We start from the raw sequence: 25,545 nt of genomic DNA, 5'->3' as shown, positions 1-25,545 counted from the left end.
TAAATGTTTGTGAAAGATTAGACTTAGGCTATTTGCATAAGTGAAACTCAGTTATTTTGTATGTTGCAAGTTTCCTGAAATGGAAAGGAAAATGTAAGTTATGTAGAGGACTTATACCCACATAAAATCAACTCGTTAATAAAATTGTTATATTTCTGATCACAAGAAAGATTAACTCCTTTGAGATCATTATACGACCTGTACATAAGTATTATTTCTCTTCAAAACGTCATTGACTTAATGGGAGTGTAATCTAAATAAGTGAATGGGTCTTAGAGATGTCACTAATATTTAAGATATATTTGTTTAGCAACTTAACTGAGGCTGGATAATAACACCATTTGTTCTTTATTGCAGATAGAGGACAAAACACTCACAGAGCAATAGTGTATTACTCATAGAGGAATAGTGTATTCATACACTTCAGGTGGCAAATAAGCCAGCACATTTCATCAAAACTATTAAAGAACTGGATCAGGAAATAAAAAAGGGTTTTGGTGTTGTTGTTTTTTGCCTGATATGATATTAGGCAGCAGAAAGTCCAATAGAAAAAGGTCTAATAAAAAAAAATATAGCCCTGTATTTAAAAAATTGAGTCTAGCTGACATCAGTACTCTGAGGGAAGAGAAAGTAATTCTTCAGAAGACTATAACATGACAATGAGATTTAAATGATATTCTCTTACGAAATAGCATGTTTTTTTCCAGTACAGGAAGTGTTTAGTATTGAATAAAGGAATATACTTTATGGTGACCTGTGTTGAATAAGTATTGGCCTACACAGTAGCAGAATTGCTAGGAATCAGGACACAGTAGGCAAAAGGTTCAGGTGCAGGGCATTGCCTAACACAGATTCCTCTCTAATGTGTGCTGAATATTGCAGATGATCTGCTGTTTTGTGGTGACAGTAGCACTTTCATGCCTGGGGAATTGTGGAAACAAAAGCACTAAGGAATGACATACAGCAGTACGACTACTATGAAATAGTGCTGAACTTTGTCCATAGATATTCCTATGTTCATATGCATGCTGTGAGGATTTTAATGTAAAAGAGTAATGTCTTTTGTTTTCTAGGTGCCCTAGTTCTTTAAGCCTGAAAGGATGAATATATGAGTGATTATAAATAAATTCTATGCTTGATCCCAACTGCAGGGCAATCCATTGAGCTGATCAGTCCATAGGTCTAGGACTTCTAGCTTGTACTTCAGCAGTGAATGTTGTAGAAATCAAAAGCAGTTCTCAGTGCTTACTGTGTTTAGTCCTGTATTAACTCTAAATGTCTGTGAAATGTCTATTAGGCTAGAAGACTTACTACAAAAGGATCGTTGTGGAAAAGTTTGTTGTGAGAAAAGGAAGAAATGCCCAAATAGTCAACAATTTCTAAATCAGAGAATGCAGCATGTGGACCTACTGGGTTTGACAACTTCAAAATCTTCTTGTTTAGTTTTTACACTCGGTAGCACAAAACAGCCTTCATTAAATATTGCCCATCCTTCAGCTGAAATTACCTTCATTGACATTTTACACCATTTTGAGTAGATGATGGCAGAGGTTTTCTGACTGCTACTTCTCTCCTCAGAGAGACATTTCTAGTCAGATAAAATCCATTTCTAAGAACTCTGCAGGTATGTTGTAAATACAAACAAACAACAAAGAAAATTGGAACAACAAAGGCTACATGAATACCTGCATTTTTAGCTCAATCTGTGCCCATTGGAGTTTGTATAAACTCAACCACTTTACTATCATCTAGAAAGATTCTGAAGGATATGAACCTGCAGGGTTAGACTGCTCCAATTTCTTTGCTTGAAAAGGCCTGCATTTGCAATAGAAGTGTCTGCAATTCTACAGCTATGGATTCTACTTTAACATATGTGTTTCCAATCACACTTAGTCAGGTATGTGTATTTGAACACATGCACATATCTGGAAATGGAGCTTTGATACAACAGTATGTGCTACTGACATACCAGATATGTCAGGAATGATTTAATAAAGTTTCCATCTAAGAATTGTATGTTTGTTCTCTGGTAACTTGGCCATTTCTGTCTGTTGTGAGTTTTTGATACCTGAGACAATTATTTCTTTTTACAAGTAAAGCAGAACAGTAGATAAGCAATAAAACATACTGCTCATTCTAAAATTTTGAGTTCTGCAGCTTTCAACTCTTTTCATTTAGAGCACACTGATCACAGTTGAGACTGCTCTGCATTTCCAGAGAGAAGTCCCTATAATGCTCTGATATTCTTGGGAATTTTTGAAGGATGGCAAAGTTACTTTCTCAGGAATGGGTCTTCATGCTTCAGGCAATAGTTATCCCTAAGCGAATTTATTTAAACTTTCACTGCTTCAGGGAACAGCTGATTTGACACAAAATTTATTTTCCAATGCACAATATATATCAGCATCTTTCATATTCCAAATATTTTTGTAAGCATTGTTTACACAGTGCTAATTACACATTCGTGTGTGTAATTAAATAGAAAAAATAATGTACAAAATAGTGAAAAAAATAAATAAATTCCTTTTTTTGTCTATAATTACTGGTAATTACAACATACAAGAGCAGCATTATTTGTTTAAATTGATACTGAAGTTTTATAGTTAAAAATGTCTTTTACCATATTTGTAGGCAGAAATAAAAGTGAGAATTGATTGAACTAAGAGAAGTTGCAGTTAATTTAAATCTGAAAATTTCCATAAGATGCATTGACTGTTATTTTCTTAGCATATTTGTATTGGTGTATTTGTTCATATATGTATATGTTCATTGTTCAATGCTTGTTTTGGATTAGCCAGATAATCCTTTAGAAAGAGATCATTGCTCATTGAATAGTGCAAAGCTAAGGAAGAAAGAATCAAAAGTATTTATTGGAAACCACTCCATAATTGACCAGTGGAAAAAAGACAAGTACCAATAACTCATTGTTTCTTGATCTAACTTAATTATGCTTCATGCTTTTCCAATAATATTTGCAATCCAATTTTAATTTTATAAGCTTTTTTCAAAACCATTTTGCTTCTACTGTCATTTTAGAGACTACTTGTACTGCAAGGTGTCTGTTTTTCACACACCTTCCTTGCCTACTCATTGACATATAAGCATGATACCAGATTTTTCAGCCCTGCTTGTCTGGGTTGAGATGAAATTGTCAGGTTTTCAAATGTAGTTCCAAATACACTTTTGCCTAGAAGGCATTTTAAGTGTTAAATACTATTGCTGATTATGAGAATTCTCTAGATTTCCTTGTTTGGATTTTTTTTACTATTACATGTTATGATCTAATTCTTTTCATATGTTTTACAACAACTTCTTAGTTGTTTGCCTGCTGTATTGCAGGATTGTACATAGCCTTCCACCCAGGTACTTGTCAAGTCCAAGACTTGCACTTACATGAATTGCAAGTGTTTTATTTGTGAAATGCTTGTACCTCAAGATCAGGCGTTCATCAGGAGATTCTTTGACTTCAGAATTTTTGCTTCAGACTTTCAGTCTGATTTTGGTGCTTAATCTTAAATATTCCTCTACAGATGCAAGACAGGATCAATTTCATTTAACTTCATATGTTTAAAGTGTAAGGTTATCATCCAGACTCGCCTTATTTAGAGATAGACACCTGTGGGTGGGGATTTCTTTTTATCCTAAGATCTTTCCTGATTTCTAGAAAAGACATTAGCAATACTTTAGAGTTGAATCTTTTAAGTAGCCAAAGTTAAATGATGTGACTTCTGCACTTAGAATAGATATTGGCTAAAGGGCCATATGGGTCAATTTATTCGTCAAAAACATTCTCCTTTTCAATTTTAATTGCTGTTACAGTTCTGATCTATAATAAGAGAGAATCTGGTTCAAACAGCCAAAATCTTGTATAAATCTCTGAGTGGTGTGAATATTTATGATCAGATATGTTTAAAGGTTTATAGCAAATCACAGCAAACATAAGGCACCAGAATTTAAAAAGAATGCACATTAGCTATGAATTATACCATTGACTTGCCTGCCTATAGGTGTATAGCATTTCCCTAAATTGGGTGTTGACGTTAAAAATGAGGCAAAGAAAGTAATTTGGTTTTCCTAAAATATGGGTCATAATTTTTTCTACAGACTCTGTACTGTAGTTAGCTAAGGGAGATATAGAATCTCCTATTTATATTTATATTTTTAACATTCTCTCTGTTCTGTTCTTGAGAAATGCATGTGAGAAAGAGAAGCATAATAAACCCTGGCTTGATGAATGCACTTAGAGATATGCAAAATCTGCAAATTGGAGCCAGCATGAAAAACAAACATTTCAGTTGATGCTCTTTTTTCATTCATACATGTGAACACACAAGTAAGTGCATACACACATAGTTAGGTGCAGTAAAAAGATTTAATCAACCTTTAAAAAGCACCAAAACCTTTTATAATCTTATTTTACAATCACTTTTACAATCCTTATTTTATATTAATACTACAGTAAGGCAACAGTGCAACAGTGACTGTTACTCCAAAGACACCAGATTTGTCTTTTTGGGGCTTACTGGACTTGTGCTAAGCACAGAGCAGTGCATTATTTAGTGACCTTCCAACTGTTAAGACCTTCTTGTGAGCACTGACATTGATTTAGTTTTGTTATTATGTATGTGGCTCAACTCTACCACCTCTTCAGGCGCTACCTAAGAATACAAAGTAGGTTCAGGAGAGTATGATACAGTGTGAATATCTTTTAATGTACTACTGCTGGGTAATTTTAAACCAAAGCACTAATTTTAGTGTTCTTTCCTTTTCAAAATATCATTTGAAATAACAAGTCAAATCTCATACTCTGCAACAGTTTCTAGTCTACTGTCTTGTTTTGTTCCATACAGGTTTTGGATTTAATTTATCTTCATAATATTTGACTAAGATTTTCCAGAGGTGTGTTAGGCAATATGTTTGTCTTGCTATCTCCTTCATCTCTTGACAAATATAAATGTTTGTGTGCAAGCATTCTTTGCTTAATTAAGAGGAAACACAGTTGTTCTTCTGTGTTTTAAAGTTTTCTTCAAAATGTTTATATCTATTAAGAAGTTAAAATTCTTCCTCGTTATTTCAAAGTCAAAATTAAAATGCTTCACTTCTTTGGCTTATCTAAAAATACAATTGTAAGAAAGTGAGTTGTCAGTATCAATTTTTTTTGGTTTATGTTTCTTCCTATTACATTTATCAGGACAGTATTGTGACTATATTTGTTGGTCTTGAAATTATCTATTTAATTTTATAAAACACTGATGTTGCTGAACTGATTATAGTCAGCATTTCTAATGTGTTTACTATGCAATAAAAAGTAAACTGGTACCACTAACTGGTCTCACTAACTAGTGAGACTAACCAGCCTCACTAACTTCAATTCTCTGTGACTGTCTTAGTCAAAGGGTTGCTACAGTCCTCCAGTCATCTTCATGGCCTCCTCTGGTCCTGTTCAAACAGGTCTATAATCATCTCCCTCAACCTGCTGGTCACATTTCTTTCAGCACAGCCCAGGACACAGATGGTTTTCTGGGCTGTGAGCACACACTGTTGGCTCATGTTCAGCTTTTCATCCATGATAAAACCCAAGTCCTTCTCTTCAGCGCTCTTCTCAGTGACTTCTCTCAGTCTGGGATTTCTAGTTTGATGTATTTTAATTAAATTTAGACTATTGAGCTTTACCTCTCTTAAAAATAGATTAATGATTAAAAAACATTCATGATTAAAGTAAAAGTCCATAATCTTCAAATCAGACACTGAAATTAAAAAAAAGATCTAAGTACTGCAGAATGTCAGAAGTATTTAAAAATTACATTGTAGTTGAACCTTGAGTAAAAGATTTGCATGTATGTATATAAATATATTTATTTATATATATAAAAATTAGACATATATATATGTATAATAGTCTGAAGATAAAGGGAAAAACTGTCATTTTAACAGTAACAGGGTAGGACTAGCAGAGCTAGAAATCATCTTCAGTCCTAAGTAATAAATGATGTCTAAAATTCTGCAGGAAACAAGGGGCAGAGGATTTCAGGAGACATAGTTTTCTTACACCTTAGAACAAGACATATTGGTTTGCTTTGTAGCCCTGTCACACTTTTGTATGGCCTTAAAGAAGCATTCTAATTTTGCTGTGCTTTTGTTCCTGGTTACTCCTATTGTAATATCTTGAGATGATTTAGTCAGAAATCAGTGATCATAATTTTTTTTTCCGCAATGGTTTCTCCCACAATGAACCTCAGGTTCTCTTTTAATCAATTGTCCACAAAATCTTGAGTACAACACTGAGAATTCTCGGGGTGAGTATGTAGCACTAGCTGTTTTTTGTAGTAAATCATTTAAATGCAGACTGATCCTCTGGGAAAAAAAAAAAAAAAGAGAAAAAAGAAAAATGCTTCTAAGTCTGTATGAATGCTCACTTTACCTGTTCAGTGTTTTCATCTCCATCAGACATAAACTGAATGTTTTTATGTAGGTGAATACGTCAGTCTCTGGGGTAAGCATTATTTTAGGTACACAAATGGAAAAGTTACAATGTTTGAGGTAATCCTGCATCTCACGATGTTGATGTTTTGCTGAAATAGTGGTCTGAAACAACACAACCACCAGCTTCCTCGAAATACATTGAACCATTAAATGAATCTATGGAAGTTAGTTTGCTACAGTTGGTTTCTTTTCTGCCTAATACATGCATGCTCTGGTTGTGCTCATATTAGAGGCCACAAGCCTTAGCATCCATTTCTGACAACCTGGATCCAGGCTGCAGAGCATGAGTGCAAGCCACGTACAAACCAAATTCAATACCTGTTTCCTGGGAGTCATGGATATGAAACTGGAGAATACCTGTGCCCTGTAGTAGTAACTGAGTTCCCTTAGAGAAGTTATTTGTAGTTCTGCATTTAAAAAGGCACCTTACATAGTAGAATGTCATGCTTCAAAGTAAATTCTGATGGTTTAAAACATATGGGGATGTGGGGTTGTGTGTGCACGTGTTTGTTCCCTTTTGGTTAGCAAATGCTGACAGACAACAAGACACAAAAATAAAGACTATAATTGAAAAACCAAAGTGTGCTTAATGTGTTACCCGAATCAATCAAACCAAATACTTAAGATATATCAATGTATCTTTATGTGTCTGTCTGTATACACACACAATGTGTTATATCTACATAAACATATATTTCCCTACTACCCTGTGACAGTTTTATAAAATCACTTTGTGGAAGTTGTGTTCAGTTGGTATATAAAATCAATTTGTCCAGCAAATTATTTATTCAGGTTGTTCCAGGTTGGTCTTGCCTACTCTTTTACATCATTGGTGTGGCTTGAGCCAAAAGCTATTCTACATTCTTACTCAGAAATGTGTATACTGAGTTTATTATAGATCAACAGGAATGTTGATTTCATTGTAAGTAATGTTCTTTCCATGAGTGATGGTTCTTTGGTTTAAAGTAGCTGTTATTTGTCACACTGACAGGTACACCTACTGCGAAATGCTGGAGATGAAGTTACCATCACCGTTCAGTACCTCAGGGAAGCTCCATCATTTTTAAAGCTCCCATTAGGTAAGAGGAAATTAATGGATAGGAGTAATTTGTTTTCCTCTTTGCAGTATTCTCATAATAAACTGACAGTGACAGAAATAGGAATTCAATCCTTGAGTGTTTTACAGGAAGAAGTAGAAAATTGTCTGTCTACTTTACTGTTTAACATATAATAATCTAATGCATGCTGCCTTACTCTTTATGTGTAATTTATTCAAAATAAAACTGAAAAAAATTCATTAAAATGCAGTACAGTCATGGGTGATATCTGAAAGTTTTTCAACAGAAGCTTTGCCTGAATACAATAAAATAGTGTTTACAAACATCTGAATCATACATTGACCTTGAAAGGTACTTTCGGGACACCAAACAAATGGATAACATTAATTATGTATATTTCATAAATTACTATTTTGATTGGTTTAGTCAGAGAGCAGAATTATGATGTGACAACTGAGTAGTTTAACAGTAGCAATACCAAACTGTGTATGAACAAATGCAGCCAAAGGAAATTTTGGGTTCTTCTGGTTAGCAGATAAAATATTCAAGTTGCACAGTTGTGATCAATGTTGCAGGTAGAAAAGTGTTCATGTCAGCTGACTTAATCAGACCAAATAATTTTGCACCAGTTTAACAGATTATTCTCTTTCCAAAATAAGCAAAAAGATTTTAAATGTGTCTTGTTCTTTGGATTTAAGTTGGGCTCAACTAGGTACTTGCTTTTTTCCTGATTTCAACAGAATCATAGGTGTCATAGTCTAGCTCTTGCCATTACAAGAGCACTGATTGTTTCATCTGGGTTCTTACACCAGTAAAAAGCCAACTTGACAGGCCTCTACTAAGCTGAACGATACCTTTCATGCTAAGACCTTTATTTCAGTTCTCACTGTTTATCATTTTCATTTGAAAGCGGAATATAAATTTGAAGAAATCTTATGTTTACATTTTGAGATCTTTGTATAGTCAGTGTTTCTTTTGTTTTCCTACTTTTCCTACTAGGTTATAAGACTAATGTCTATCATGCCTTGGATAACTGTGTCCAAGGTTAAACATGATTTTACCAAGTTAGCAACATCTTACTAGTAGTTTCTGTGTTGTTGGACATATTAATTTGTGGTTATGATAGTCCTACTAGCACTTGTATCTCATCTTGTAAATTGACATCACATACTTGAACTGTATCACTTGGTTAACCTTGGCTAAGAGCCAAACTCCTACTCAGGCTCTGTTTCACTCCCTGTCCTCAAACAGAACATGGGGAGAAAACAGAACAACAAAGCTCTTAGGTCAAGATAGATACATTAAGATCACTTATCAATTACCATCACAGCCAAAGCAGAGTCAACATGAGGAAACTTAGGTAAATGTATTGCCTATTAAAATAGATTCAGGCAGTGAGATACAAAGACAAACAACACTGTCCATCACCTTCTTCACTGACCTTGAGGTTTGTTTGATTTTTTTTCTCACTCTTTTCCTTACTCCTATCACTGCTCTTCTGCATTTTGCCCTTTCTTAAACAGTTTCCCAGAAGTGCTACCAGCTAATCTGCAGGACTCAACTGTGCCCTCGAGTGGATCCGTGGGAGCTGGCTGGAACCATCTGTGTCTGGCACAGGGCAGCCCCGACTATGTCCCACCCCTGGAAGCACCCCAACCCCCAAAACCTTGCCACTAAGACCGAGTACACACTCTGTGTGAGTTGGCTGCCACCCTTCTTGCAGGTCCAGGAATATTGGTGCCCTCTTCATACGTCACGGGTGTCACTCTCTGGATTTTTAGCCATAAGCTATCCGGAGAGGTTACTTTTTTTTTTTAAGACTTTTTAAAAGCCTTTTGGTTTGTTATAACCTCGAATTCGTGTCCAGAGAAAAACTACACATTTTTGTCTAAGAGAAATTCTTTTAATAGTGAGAAAAATAAGACATTTTGGCAAAAGGTTTTACAGGAGTAAAATACAACCAAGAAAAGCATTTGCTAAAATACCCAGCACAAAGACCCATTCCACAGAAAACATCCATTACAAACAATCAATATACTAGCTTTAGTAAAACACAAATCATTGGTTTTAAGTTACCCACAAGAGAAGGAAAAGAGTAACAGAAGATTCACTGCTGCTGGGAAAAGTCTTCAGGACATTTTATGGTAAAACAGGCTGTTTTCAAAATTTTTCTATTTGATAGTTTTACTAAATTATCAGAATATTCTGAATTTGGAAAGCTTGCAGTGTGATTAAAAATCATCAGGAGAGTTTAATTTGATTTTAATTTTGTCTTTTGGAGGTTGCCTATGACATAATTAGCAAGTTCAATAAATGAGTTTTTATTTATATACAAGATGTGTCCAGTATTATTCAGTAATGTTAACCACAAGACAAATTGTTTCAAATAGTAAAGTCTTGCTGAGTGCCTGCTGTACATTAATCTGCTGTAGTGTGTTTTGAGGGTTGTTTGTTATTTAGACATTTAGTGTAATTCACGGACTGAAATAAACACCCCCTTTTTGAGGGGACTCTGAGTTGACCAGATCTTTCTAGGTCTAGAAAGCCTAAGGCTTTTGAAGTTAAAAATAAAATCCAGGCTTTATTAAAATAAGTAGTAGAATGCCTTACTTTTTAAATTGCAAAATCGTAATGATTCTTTCTAAAGGATTATAAAAGGATTTATAAACAGCTCCTACTTGTTCCACAGTAAATGTTTTGTTGTTTCAGGTTTAGTGTCAGCTAACTTGGTGATTTCCTGAGTTACTGGTGGTTCTTCAAAATCCCCTGTGATTCTTACAGTTTCTTTCCCTCACCATGTAGTTCTGCTTTTTTTTTTTCATGCTATCCCCTGGAGTGTCTCAGTGTTGTGAACTGCAGACTCCCATATCCTTGCCATCTCTCTGTCTCTCTGACCCCTTCTCACTTTACAGGGTATGTTGTGTGGGTTTGCTTTTTTTTCTCTGAGCATACTCAGCTATTGCTCAGGCAAAGGTAAAGATCAGGCAAAGGTCTTTTCCTCTCCCACAGGATACTTCTCAACCCAGCTCTCTCAAAAGAACAAGCCACAGCTGAGAATAAGCAAATCAAACAGATAATGCCCTTCCTAGAGTAAGTTTGATTTTTCTTAGGCTGACTGTCTATGATTCGGGTGGGATAAGAGAACATCTAGGCAGTAATGATTGCTGGAAATCTCACAACATACCAAATACCTTTTTTTCTGACATCAGTACCCAGCAGGATATTCTATTGTGGCCATGGAGTGGGGAGTTATCTGTAGCAAATGATTTATTTTACATAAGCCTGTCTCAAACTAATGTTCCAGAGTTTGAACTGGTGCCTTCTACTTGATTGGGAGTCTCATCTACTTAGGCAAGAACTGCAGTAGCAGAGAATGTATGTCCATACTGTGTTTTGTTGTAAGAACAGGGAGGAAAGACTACCTGATTACTCTAGGGCTGCCATACAAGAAGACAGAGTTCCTTGGAGAGATAAGAGCAGTGCACCTTCCAGGAAAGTAATTGAGCATATACATGGAAGTTTTTAAAATGTTGAATGAGGTCATTAAGGAGTAGTCCATGAGTAAGTGAGGCAGAAAAGGCAGGGAGCAGACTAAAAGCTTTGTGAACTTGTTTTCAATCAAGTGGTACATGTGGCATAGTCTGAGAGAGGCTGTGTAGTTTGTTGTGACTCAGAAAATGAAAGTTGCTGAATTGAAAAGCAAGTCTGCTGGGACATTGTGGGAGGAGGGAAATTTCTTCCTTAACCTTTTATTCTTAGCTTTCTCATGTGATGGATATCAGTTTTCTCTACTTAAAAATATTTATTTATTCTGCTATAGTATTTTATGTTATGGTAAGCCCTGGATTTAGGGATTTTTAAATACCTAAATTCATGTCTTTTGATATGCTCAAATTGCTGAATAGGTGGAATAATTCCACTTTCAGAATCTGATTGACTCATGGACCTGTGATAGTTGTCTACTGCTGGAGACAGTGGGATTGCCCAGCAGGCAGACTCTTCAGTGAAGAATTTAGTGCCAATTTTTTTTTCAGTATTTTTATTAAAAAATTTAGACATTTTCTTCTGTTCCATCAAGTCACTGTGGTCATCTATGAGTATGAACTCTGTTTTTGTGGTCTACTGTATGTATAAGGACCTACAAAATGTTGTAGCTACCAAGGTCAGTGCTTGCCTTAGATGCATAAGAGCAAAGCATAATGACTCCTTCTGCTTACATCATCTAACACTGTACAGAAAGGACTCCAAACAAAAACATGCTGAAATTCAGAGACCTCAGAGATAAGCTGAATTCTTAGACCTCAGCACTGAACTGACAGAGATTTGTAATGGAGAAAATGCTCTTTTGTTGAATTTAGTTCCATTTTGCTAAAACTTGCACATATATAGGATAGATACATACAAAAATATATTACTAAGAATGCCTTTTTTACTTCTGTGATGTTAGACTTGACAGGCCTATAATGTGAAATGATTTACAGACAATTTCAGGTGAATTCTTTAGATGGAAAAATGAGTTTTCGGTGATTATGAATATAATGCTGTGCAATTGATTTTATGTGTTATTGATAAGACCAAGTGCTGTCTGACAGTAATTGTATATTATTGGTGCTATTTGTTAACATTTTACATTTAAGCAGAAATTACACAATGATGTGACTTTCTGCTGTTTCCATTATTATATGTTGCAAAAACATTAAGCTTTCCTGGAGTCATTTTAACTACTAAAGTAGGATCATGATGCATAACTGCTAAAAGGAGAGATATTTTGAAGAGTATAACTGTGTAGTCTTAGCATATTGACATAGTATCAGCAATTCAGGATGATTGTTTGCTTTCAATTTCTGAATTTGAGAAGGAGCATCTTTCTTGAAAGTAATTGGCATTTTAAGGAAAATATATATGTGTTAGTAAAGTTATGTGTCCAGTTAGTATTTGCCTGAAAGTTTCCTGTTAGCTTTGTTTATAAATACAGTCCATGGCTATACTCAAGTGGAGACTTTCAAGATTTGGTAGGAAATTTACTTATTAAATTAATGGGTTTTGTGTAACTTATTTTCTTATTTGGTTTTGAATATCCCATTGTCAGTGAAAAAAAGGCTTAATCCTGCAGACAGTTAAACATACAAATAGTTCTCATGAGAACAGCCTTTATAAGATGACATCTAGCTACCTTTTTTCTTTCTAGACATTGAATGTAGCATACAGACTTTCTATTGGCTGTCTTTCTAAAATGCAAGTAGTATTTCGGTCTTGGTGTGGTGAATCATATTGAGAATTCTTCTTGTGTTTTATAGTTGGAATAGATATTGTCTGATATCTACATGTGGTTTTAACATAAGTATTTATTTGTCATGATCTGATTTCCAGGTTCCCCTGGACCATCCAGTGATCATAGCAGTGGAGCTTCATCACCCCTCTTTGACAGTGGCTTACATTTAAATGGAAACTCAACTAACACGGTAAGCAAATGAATAGTAAAAACATGGTGTAAGCTATGTAAGTTGTCTTCCCATTTTGAGCTTCAAAATGCTAGTGTAAGACTGCCCTAATTCTGTTGGTTGTTTGCATGTTTGTTTGATTGATTTTTAAGTGCTTATACTGTAAAATTCCGTACTTAAAAAGTCACCAACATGAGTCCCTGGAATGCTAGGTTCTTACTCTGAGGCAGCTGAGAAGGTTGTAGGAATGAGCACAGTAAGATTTATTCATAGTTTACATGAATTCATCTGAACTTTTGTCATACTTTGTTGAATTATAGCATTGTACTATTGAATTTAATCCAACTAGAGATGCTGAAATGTACATGGAATTCAGAAAATAGTGTAAAGTCGAATTCTTGAGGCAAACTTTTTTAATAGGAATCTTCAGTGTCTGAAAAAACATATTTAGATATGATAACATAAATGCATTATATACAATAAATAAATAAATAATAAATGGAAATATGATTTTCTGGGCTGATACTTGTACTTTACTGCTTGGTGTCTAAACTGGTCATAGATACAGAAAGTTTCATGTTTATTTGTGTGTAATTATCCAGATAATTATTACCTCTAATTACCTTGTACTGTTGTCTTAATAAAGAGCCCAAATCTGTCCTCGGGTTCAGCATTTTGCAATGCCTGTCTACCAGGTGCTCTGTAGACAAAGTCCTTTCTGCAAAGCACTTACATTGTGAGAAGGTGGCTATCGTCAGATGATTGCCTGTGATTGCATTAGCATGTTTTAGTAAATTATTGCCTATTAAGTACTAGAATGAATGTGCAATAACAATTTTTAGTAATAATTATTACAGTACTTTGGGAATTGCACACTGAATTCTATGCATTATAAAAACAAATAAGTGGCTGGAGTGGTGTAGACTTGTAACAGAGTAATTTAGATTTAGTTGTCAAGGTAACACACAAAAACCTGTTTATAAGTTTGAAATATAAGTGGAAAAACAGAAAGTAAAAGGGACTACTAAGGTTCTAACTTGCTTTTATACAGCACTTAATTTTTCTGAAGCTTGACATAAAGTCACATGAAGACCTATGTATGCATCAGACACTATGACCTAGAAGTGGAATAAAGCAGAACAATCTACCTAGTGCATTGTAAAAGTCATAATCTCCCTTTGTAGTAAACAAAATGAAAAATTACCAGATTCTTATTGTGAAATACAAGAGCAAGGTTCTAAGTACTTTGAGGAGGAATGACTGGCTTTTGAGATGGTTGACTCTCAAACTAAGCTGTGAGTGTAATTGAGCTGTGATCACATCTAAAAGTGGTTATAAATGTGTATCAATCTAGTGAGTGCTTCTCTTTTTTAAAATTGGATATTTTCATTTTTATGGTAAAAGTAAGAGCAGAACTGATGTTTCCTCTAACAGTATTGCCCAGTAAGACTAATGATATTTAAATCCCTTTTTTATGTCACCCTGGTAGGGGAGATCTGACTCAGCCTTAATATTGCATCTTGCAAGTTTGTGTTGCAGTTGTATGTACCTTCCTAACCACACTCAAATCCATGCCATATTAGACAATGCATCTGTATTTATGAGTGGAAATGCTGCTTCAAATAGCACACAATGGAAAGGAAAGGACAGGAATGAGAGGTAAGGAATTAGTGTTATGCCAGTTTTACCAAGCTGTCATACAGCATGTCTGTTCTGAAAAACAATAATACAGAGGCACCAGACCTAGGTTGTATCATATAGACAGTACTTTAGCCATCTTAACAGCAAGCTCTTTCTGCCTAATACCATTATACCATTTTCAGTCTGGTGCTAGCTTGCCTCTGTTAGATCTATCTTTATCACCTCTGCTGTGAAGCATCTGTTATATGTGATGTGATATCATCCTCAGGATTTATATACATCCTTTCTGTAATATCAGAGCAGTTTGCAGTATAGCACTTTAAACAGGGTTATCTGGAACCCAGAGAAATGAGCTGGAGTGCTCTCTTCACACCTAATTATTTTGTGTTTGGGCACTGTGACAAATGCTACAGGGATTGGCAGTGGCAATTATTTTCATCTGTACCTTATAAGTGGTTTATTAAACACAATGTGAAATTCTAGAGGGGAAGATAAAACATCAAAGGAGGTGGTCTCTAGGCCAGTGAGTACAGGTTGTTTACCTGGAGCATTCTAACTACAAAACAATGAAGAAAATCCTGTAGAGATATTTCCTAGATGTCTAAATATCCTAGACATCCAGGCCAGCTCCCTGGAGAAATTGGTGGTGAAAAAAAAGGACCAGAAATAAAACGAATTGCTGTTTAAGACACCATGGAATAGTATGACAGTTACAATGCAAAGGCACAATGTAGTAGATTTTCATTTGTCTGAGAATCCAGCTTCCCCGAATTATCTAAAAGTAATGTACTAAAAAGTGAAGTGGGAACGGAGTAAATTATTTTCTGTGTGTTCATGTAATTTAAAAACTCTTAATTTAATTTTGATAGTATGTTAAGTTTAGTTGGTTAGATGGAACTAAACAGGCACTTAAAATTTCCTGAATTGCTTTGAAATATTTTTTCTTCGATGCCTTTATTTCAGCTGCTGAATTGAACAGTTTTACTTTAAAAAAGGCATTGCCTACTTCATCAACAAGTGAAGTTTTTAAAAAAGGAAAAATACAAATGCTACATCTTTAGTGTCTATGATAGTTCTGGTTCCAAAGACTCTATCCCAAGCACTGAAAGGCAGAAAGGAAAGAGGATCAGAGAAAGGGAGTTGGAGACTCCTGAAAGGCAGAAAGGAAAGAGGATCAGAGGAAGGGAGTTGGAGACGCCTGTTCTGAGAGTAAAACCATTCTGATGGATATTTTAGGGGAATGCATGACCAAAGCATTAAACTGAGATAGAATGGGTTTTATTCTTTTAAATCCTCCTGTGGTGTCTTCCAATTCGGTATAAACACATTATTGATCATTCTTAAGGTTTATTTTATTCTTTAATTTTTATCATCCTGTAGCTCACTTTGAGAAGAGAAATTTCAGTTCTTTTCTATTAGAATGGTTTTGCATGTGATACCGATTGCCTCTGCCAACTCTTCATCTGAAACTCCATGATTTTCTAACTGAATATGAGAGCAATGTAACTTCAAATTGACTTCCAGGTCACGGTGTGTCATTTGGTATTGATTTTGGTAAAACGACTAATGTATTAAATACAAAAAATAGCTCATACAGAGTCTTCCATTTATTTCCTGAAGGGAAACAAAATAGATGAACACAGCCAGCTACACTTAAATAGTTTGGACTGCTGCTGTGCTGAGGACCTTTATGAAATGAGATAAACACGCTGCAAATAAGTGTGCTCTTTTTTCTCAATTAATAAAACATGAAGCAACTAACCATTTTCCTTATCAGGGAAAAATAATCCAAATTTTCTGTTTCTGACTGCACCTCTCAGAAATCATAGCAGTAGAAGCTGCAAAGAGCCTTTTAAATAACATCTTCCTGCTCCACTATTATAGAACTGTAAGGCAATGCTTTTGATATATAGGATTGATATTGCTTGATTTCGATTTAGCTGTACAGAAGTGATGTGTTTGTCTAATTCTGATTAGAGTTGATTGGGACTTTCACTATGATATTAGTGAAGCAAATAAAAGGTATTTTTAAAAGTCTTACCTTTTAATAACATTGATCCACACTGTCACTGCTAATCCATTTAGCAGACTTATTTCTTCTAGTATTCATCAGGTTGGTCATTTCATATGCACAGAAATTAAACACTTGTTTAATTTCCCAGTGAAGTTTAGTCAAATGTGGGGTTAGGTTTGGTTTGGGGTTTTTTTTTGTTTGGTTTTTAACTGAGAGCCTTAACAAAAGGTGATGAAAGGAAATATGACGTGGAAAATACAAAGAAAGTCTTACCTCATCATCATCATGGCTAGGCTTAGGGAACCTAGCTGCTGAATAAATGGATGCTAAACAATATTTGCTGATTTATGACGTCTAATACTAGTTTAAAAAGTGCTCACTTAAACCACTGAAAATTAATCTGATATTCACACACCTGCAAGGAAGAAAGCTTGAATTTTTAAGCAGGGGCTGGACTAAATCCAAGTCTGTTTTCACTGAAAGTCAAAGACCAATAAAGGTCAGATGAAAGATTATGGCTTTGTTATTTATCTTTCAGAAAAAAAGTACAACAGGATCACAATGGAACTATTATGCAAAACAGAAAGAAGTAACTTGCATTTGTTAGGCATCTGGTTTCATTTTTTAATTGTACATATTTTCCCCATACACAGCCCTTGCATATGAATGCATTGGTTCTTCTAGTTCTTAGGAATTTGTTCATTTTAATTTGTGGTAGCAGCAAAAAGAAAATGGCTTCAGAGATAAAGCCCAATTTATTTATTTTTTTATAATTTCTGATAGAAATTGGTCATGTCCTTTATCCTTATCCATTCCTTTTTTTTTTCTTAAATTACATGTAAAATTAAGATATTTTGAGTCCCTTTGCTTACTTGATGAGTTATAGGGAGTGATTCATCTGACTAGTCACCACAAAATCTGCCTTTAGAAAGAGTTGTATTGCTCTGTATTGCTGCTGAGTGTATTGAGTACCTTTTATTTGCACAGATAGATAAATGAGTTTTGAGGAGTGGTGTTATTTTTTAGTGAATGATGCCCTTCTGTTTGACTTATAATTTAGGAGTACAGTATGAGAGCTGTAAAGGAATTAAATTTGCATTTGATTCTTGGATAAAATAATCTTTTTTTCTCGTATTATCTGTTCCTCTGTCTATACAAAGGTGCAAAATGGACCACTTCAGATCAGAGTTAGATTATAAAGAGAAGTTAGAAATTTAAAACTCTCTTAGAAGCAAATGTGAGAAAACAAAATTATGGCGATTTCTCACCTGTTGCCAACATGGTGAACAGAAAGAGCCACCATCTTTCCTGTGTTTCAGCAGGGAGTATCAGAAGTACTTGTTTGGAGGGAAATATACGGGGTAGCATTCATGAGGTTGAAGACTAAACGAAGAAGCTGAAGTGTTAGAGGAAATGAAAGCAAGGTTTTTCTTTTTTTTTTTTCCCCCAAACTAGACAGATCTGTTACCCTTAGTTAGTGTTTGATTACTGTCCCAGATACCAGGCCCTGGCAATGATCAGAGGGGAAGCAGAGGGGCATGTAGTGATGAGCTGTTTCTATGTTTGATGTTAGTATCAATGAACTCCAGCAGTTCAGGTACATGTGTAACTGTCTTGTAGTGAAAAGTAGCAAAACTGAGGTAGTGACTTCTCCCACAAAGTTGCATCCATGGCCATTCCACAAGTTCCTGAAACAAATTGACTCTTACTGAGCTTCTAGTTAGTGATAGACGCAAGAGTCAAGGCTCAGAGTTATCCTAACCTTGAGCTAATTTTTCTAAGCAAGGACAGGTGCCCCATTTGGGCTGCCAAAAGCTGTCTCTACCAGCTGAAGTTTGGGTATACTTGCATTTATAGTGTAACACCATAATGATCTCAACATTGTACTTTTCGTTATTTTTCTTATATATTTATTATTTTCTTATATATTTCTGACTGCTGTTGTAGTTTTTGAGGAGTCATAATTACTTCCTGCTTTTTATGCTGAGATTTAATATAAACTACTCTGGCCCCTGTCCCCTATCCCCAAAGGAATAATATGTCTGGGAAGTTGTTCCAGGCAAGGTTGTTGAGGTTACCCGGGAACCAATTACATACTAGCCCAAGGGAAACAAATTAAAGAAAAAGGTGGGAGATTCTGTCAAATAGTTCATATGTATTCTCTAAAAATATCTTACTTAGGCTTGTACCCTATTGGTTCATTAAAAAAATAATAACGTGTTAGCTCCTAGCAGCACAACTGTAATGAAATATTCATTAATATTTCCATTGTAAATCACCTCTGGAGAAACTTACATAATTGAAAGGTTTTTAATTTTTTCCTCACCAGTAGAATAGTAATCCAATTGATTTAAATGCATAGCTACTGCAGTGAATAGAACAGTAAGTCCCCAGCATGTACTGCTCTACAGGCTCTCCATGCAAACATCACATATAGGTGCTCAATCTCTGCAAACTCATCCATTAATTAAACGAATTAAATGTCATAAAGTCATTGAAATTTAGGAAACATGCAGCATTAGAATTGAAAGTGTTTCTTTTCTGTGATAGGAAGGAGAGGTTTCACATGCTGCTTCACTTTCCTCCCATTTCATTAAACGTCTGTCAACTAAGTTATTGTAGAATAGAGATGTGTAATTAAAAGTTGCTGCTTTCAGTGAATTTTGAAGCCATCATATTACATGTCCAAATTGTTACTTCATCTGAAAGAGCTTGTTTCCTTATAGAAGCCTTTATCTATTAAATGATTTGATGATGCATACTTTAGCAGATAATTACTGTCTTCTTAGAGCCGTCACAGAATTGTGCACCTGCATCTAAAAATTCCATTTAAAATACGTAAATATAGACCCTCTCCTGAATACATGTTGCATCAAAGGGATGCACAGGTATTTTGATATGATAATTAAATCCCTCTGAATTATAAGACAAGCTGAAAGCTCTGACTCCTCTTTACAGTAGTTACCACCATAATTTGTTTTATTAGCTGGGCATCACAGGAGTTTCACTCATGTCTCTAATCCTGGCTGAACATTTGGTATTTGTGTTGTTGAACAATTAAAGTAAGGTAATGTAAGACTCTTTTACTGCTATATGGAGCAGTCTTGTTTTCTTCTCCAAGCAGCATACAGCCTCTGCTTCCTATATGTCCCTGCAATAAGTATTAGCAAATGCTCAGCCACACATAGGTCAGATAAGTTCATTGATACACTAAAAACTAACCTACTTATATAAAAAAAATATGTAATATATATACAATATATACAAGTATTTCAGTCACTGACCTGACTAAAAATTATAGAGAGAACACACCCAATTCACTATGAGTTGAATGGTTGCTGGTGCAAGAAATTATGTAACTAATTCTCTTCCCCCAAAATAAGTGTAAGACAAATCTTGCTATTTGAAAATCATATTATATTGAAGGCTTTCTTTTGAGAATGCTGTAATATTTTTAGTAGTGGAGCTTTGACAAAATGCACTCCAGTTTGCACCAAAAAGATGCAAGAAAGGTAGCATTTTCTAATCTTAAAGTTTTTAACAAAATCCACTGAAACTTATTGGCCAATGTTTTCAGTTATACCTTAAGGAAATTAAGCTATGCCAAGACATTTTAGCTTTCCAGACTTCAAGGCATATCTGGAAGCCACTCTTAGTCATATTGATTTAGTATTAGGTAGTCCTGCGAGAAGCAGGGATTTGGACTCAGTGATCTTTATGGATCCCTTTCAACTTGAGATATTCTGTGGTTCTATGTTTCTATGATTTCAGCCTCAGAGTTGTTTTTTCTAGGAAAATATATCAATATATAAGCATCAAATATATTAATGTTGCTACCATTTTCATATACGTATTTGACAGAGAAATATTTTACATTCTTTTCAGAAATCCTCAGAAATGGTCACTAAAATGGAAACAGCAAAAACTACCTTGAGAGATAAATAACAGCATCATCATTATCATCTCTTTTTGGACCAGTGTCAACAAGGACAGTAGTCTAGAATTAGTCATACGTCTTACATTTATATGTTCTTGGTAGAAATACAGGTTTATGGAGCAGGATCAAGACTTTAATGATGCACTTTGAAATATTAAATCCTCTAAAGCAAAAAATGGATGCATTCCAAATTATCAGTAAAAGGTTATATTTTTTTTAATGGATATCACACTTGATTCTTATTTCATGATATAGTACAATCATAGACTCATTTAGATTAGAAAAGACCTCTATGATCATCGAGTCCAACCCAAGCTTAACCCAGAATGGCCAAGTCCACCACCAAACCATGTTTCTAGGCACTCTGTCTACACATCTTTTAAATATCCCCAGGGACAGTGACTCAGTCACTTCCCTGGAGATCCTGTTCTGCTGCTTGACAACCCTTTCTGTGAAGGAATTTTCCCTGATATCAAACCTAAAATATATACTATATATACTAAAACTGGTATAACTGAGCCTGTTTCCTCTCATCCCATTGCTTGTTATTTTGGAGAAGAGACTGATCCCCACCTGGCTACAGCCTCCTTTCAGGTAGTTGTAGAGAATGATGAGGTCCCCCCAAAGCCACCTTTTCTCCAGCCACTGGCCTTCTTGGCCACCTGGGCACTCTGCTGGCTCACATTCAGCCAGCTGTCAAGCAGCACCCCCAGGTCCTTTTCCACTGGGCAGTTTTCCAGCCACTCTGCCCCAAGCCTGTAGCTCTGCATGGGGTTGCTGTGACTCAAGTTCAGGACCTGACACTTGGTCTTGTTAAACCTTGTTTGGTCCATCAATCCAGCCTGTCCAGATCCCTCTGCAGAGCCTTCCTACCTTCCAGGAGATCAACACTCCCACCCAACTTGGTGTCATCTACAGACTGACTGAGGGTGCCTTGATAAAGATATGGAACAGGACTGAGCCTTGGGGATCATGACTTGTGACCAGCTGACAGCACCTTTCACCACCGCTCTCTGGGCTCAGCCTTCCAGCCAGTTTTTTATGCAGCTAGCAGTGCACCTGTCCAAGCCATGGGCTCTCAGCTTTCCCAGGAGAATGCTGTGAAAGGTAGAGTCAAAGAGTTTATTGAAGTACAGGTAGACAACATCCACAGCCTTTCCCTCATCCACTAGGCCAGTAACCCTGTCATAGAAGATCAGGCTGGTCAAGCAGGACCTGCCTTTCCTAAACCCATGGTGCCTGTGCCTGATAATCTTGTTGTCCTGTACATGCCACATGATGGCACTCATGATGGTTGCTGGTCAAAGCCCTATCCAGCCTGGCCTTGGATACTTCAAAGGATGGGGCATCAAGACTTGCCTTTCTACAAAGCAGATAGTGTTTGTAATATGCGATGAAAAGCATATTTAAAAGCAAGATTAGCCATGATGAGTAAAGTGATCCTGAGTATTTCTGATTCCAAATTAATTAACCCAGCTTCAACCTTCCTGAAGCCCATGTTTAACAAAAGAGCAGTATGTCAACCTAAAATAACACTTTGGCTGCTTTCAAGGTGTGGCACTAGTACAGCTCCACAAATTTGATGTCACAAAAAGATGAAAAATTGACAGTCCCAGCCAGCTGGGATCTTTTGCCTTCCTTCCTATGTTCCTAGTGGAAACTTAATTATAGAGACATGTCTGATTAGGTCTCTCACTTAGTGGAGGACTTTGTGGACTCATTCTACTTCTGGGAAGACTTTTTGGTTGCCCCATAATAAGTTGTTATATAGTTGTTTAGGAGAGCAACAAAGCACTTGCCTACATTGTCCTTCTTAGGTCAGTGATATCTAATGGGATACAGAGTCAGATCGTCCTCCAGGTCAACAGTACACAGCTGTCCCAGGTGGGTAGTGATTATGTGTTATTACAACCTGATTCTTGTTCACTGTTCTGTCAATAACAAGATTTTTATCTTCAATCCATTTCTTAATGGATGGGTGTTACAAGTACATTGGCATTAACTGGCAACATTGTTGGTGGCTTCTGCAGAAAATCAAAGGTATAAAATGAACCTGAGCATAAAAGCTGTGATTGCAGAAATGATCTCTATTTTAGTGCTTTGGAGGAATGCAGTGGAGAGTTTTTAACATGAGCAGCAGCAGCTGTTTAGTAGAGAGATGGCTTGAAGGTCAGCCAGCTCAGCACACTGGGTCAGACCAGAGAACCATCTAGCCAAAAAGCTTGTTGCCAGCATATGCCCTCAAGAGAATGCAAAATCAGAGGAAATATGTACAATTATTTATAGGGTATATTTCCTGAACCTCCAATGACTTTTGACATATGTGCTTCCTGAAGCAGAGTTTGTTATACAGACTAATCCATTCATTCTTTGTTTTTATCCTACTGTTTTTAATTTCTGATCAATAGCCCAGCTTCCTATGGGAAAGTGGCAAGTGAACCACTGTTTCCTAATCCCTTTCTCTGTTATTTATTTTTTACATACCTTGGTCATATAATTCCCTCAGGAGTTTCTTATCAAGAATCTTTGTTGACTTAATTGTTAGAAATCAATTCCTTTCCCCACAAATGCAAGATCTAAATTTTGAGTGTTAATTGCCTGTTAATTGTACATGTTAATTGCCTGTTAATTGTACATGTTCCATAACAGTATGGGGAAAGTTAATATTGTCTTTCTTCATGTGCATTGCTATACGTTTATCTATTATATTTTTAGCAGTCCTTTTATCTAAGTCATTCAGTATAATGAGCTTCTTCCACAGCTGTTTCCCATTTGGTTTTCTTTTCATTCTTCTTTGTTACTTGTTATGCATAGGAAACTTGGTCAGTCTGGTGTTCACCATCTTTTCCAGATCAATAATCTCTGTACTAAACAGCATGTGTTACTTTGCGGGTCCACTCATAGTGCACTGCTGCTGTGGTTTGCTTGCTATAGTTTAGATAATTATTAATTTGATGATTTCACCTTATTTTACAGCAAATTAGTTAAGAACCTTTGTGAGGGACAAAAGGTTTTTTAAAATCCAAGTACACCTTAGCAAATGCTTCTTTCATATTAATTAACAGTTTTGGACTGCTCTAAAAGATATGTGAAGCAAGTCCTCTGTTTGCAAAAGTTGTATTAAATTGCTTCCTCCTCATTTTCTTATTTCTATCCATGTGATTTGAAGAGGATACATATTAAATTGTTAATAGATTATAGGTTAAACAGAACAAAATGAACTGCTGGTCCTGTGACAGTATTTTGTTTCTGTGCAATAGTCTTATGGACATATTTATGCTCTTTTTTGTCCTTAAGAAGATGAACAGGGGTCAACCCAGCTTTATGCTCTACGATAGACTAGTTAGTGAAATATGGCTTAATAAGAAATAACATTTGAAACTTGGATCAGTTTGACCCCTTTGTATCCTTTCCCTGTACTTGGTTGTTAATGTTCAGACCATACAATAGGGTTTCTGCAGACATAAATGTACAGAACTGTGGTAAAAGAAATAAATTTCTCCTTCTAGTGTATTTTTCAAATATCAAAACTTTGAATTTTTTTTTGAGAAGCCCCATTTTCTTTATGAGTTTATGGAAGTTGTAACAGTTTAGCATTTTGGCACAAATATATCTATGTTGCAGTTTCATAGCTTTGGGGTTAATAGATTTTGATGAAGTGGTGTTGGCCATTTTTTCCCCTTCAGTTCATTAACCTAATGAATAACTGTCATGTACGTCTTCTAATTGTTACTTAAATTGAGATATTTTTTCTTTACACTGATATCCTACTAAAGCATTTGATTGAAGAGACCAAATGAAAGCATTAAATTGCCTAAGTGACCCACTCATTAGTTTTTGGCTACCAAATGCTCTGAAATCACATACAATATCACAGAATATTGTTCAACAGCCTGCTAAAAGTACAGCTAATAGTTCACAAGAAAAAGACATATTTGTATGTTTAAATTGTCTAGATGTTTTCTGTATCTTGAGAGTTTAAAGGATGGGAACAATAGATAAAGGTGTTGCAGGAATTTTCACGTTCCTTTATTTTCTGAATCTTGGGTTTAAATTTAGTGATCATTATCAAGCATTTATGATTGATTGTTACCTTCTGCTTTATTCCTAGACATTTCAGTTTCCAGACAGACAATGGTAGATTATGTTGATCCTTTTCAACTTCAGATTGCCTGTGGTTCTGTCAATTATTTAAGTTTGTGCAGAATTCTTTAATATGTGTCAGATTATTCACTGTAATATTAATAAATTTATGCTGGGCTTTGAAGACACCTTAGCCTTTTGTGGCTAATTCTATAAAACAGAATTAGTCTTTGGACTTGATTATGAAATATTCATACTGCAAAAACACCAGGAGATCTCAATCAAATGAAAGCTGGGTTCTCTAAATGAAATTCCTTTCCTCAAAGCTATTGCTGTCTAAAAGATTCTTTATCGTTACCAACTCCAGCAAATTCATTACAAATTTTTCATTTACTATAAAAGTTTGCCTCATTCACTAAGTCTCAGTCATCCTGTTAGAATGTGAAACTCACTATTTTGATTTACTTAAAGGAGTAAACAGAAAGATCAGCCCTTGCTGACTGTAAGCTTTAGGGAGAAAAAATAATCATTAAATCCTTACGGGCAAGAAAAAGAAATAGACAATTCCCAGAATACTCTTTATTTTGAGTAAGTTTTATGGCTTTTGAACACCTGGGCATAACAGAGCTGAAGCTGGGTCATTCTGTAGTTTCCTTGCTCTTGTAAGTACTACTCAGTGCATATATACAGCTCATATAAAAATAACCACCTTTCAACTGGAAAGTTTACTGTAAAATATGGGAAAAAAAATTTTGATTTAGAGACAGCACAAATGCCTAACTTCAAGGTAAATATCTATGTCTTTGAATTCTTCTCAGCTGCCTCTCTGTTAATATGATTGTTATCTTTATAAAAGGGGTGACATGCTCAGTTGTCATAGTAGTGCAA

At 35.5% G+C, this 25,545-nt stretch overlaps 1 protein-coding gene across 1 annotated transcript in view; it reads left to right on the top strand.

Annotated features, from left to right (window-relative positions):
• The window catches only part of SNTG2 (syntrophin gamma 2), a 146,806-nt gene that overhangs the window by 60,348 nt on the left and 60,913 nt on the right, over positions 1-25,545 (top strand). Inside the window, exons 7-8 of the mRNA XM_017833827.1 lie at positions 7,475-7,562; positions 12,912-13,003. Coding sequence (XP_017689316.1) covers positions 7,475-7,562; positions 12,912-13,003 — 180 coding nt within the window. The remainder of the gene's footprint in view (positions 1-7,474; positions 7,563-12,911; positions 13,004-25,545) is intronic.

Source organism: Lepidothrix coronata, unplaced genomic scaffold, assembly GCF_001604755.1.
Source record: "Lepidothrix coronata isolate B3197 unplaced genomic scaffold, Lepidothrix_coronata-1.0 Scaffold222, whole genome shotgun sequence".
In the NCBI taxonomy this organism is placed as follows: domain Eukaryota; kingdom Metazoa; phylum Chordata; class Aves; order Passeriformes; family Pipridae; genus Lepidothrix; species Lepidothrix coronata.
The sequence above is the reverse complement of the archived record's forward strand: the minus strand, read 5'-3'. Positions and strand labels throughout refer to the sequence as shown.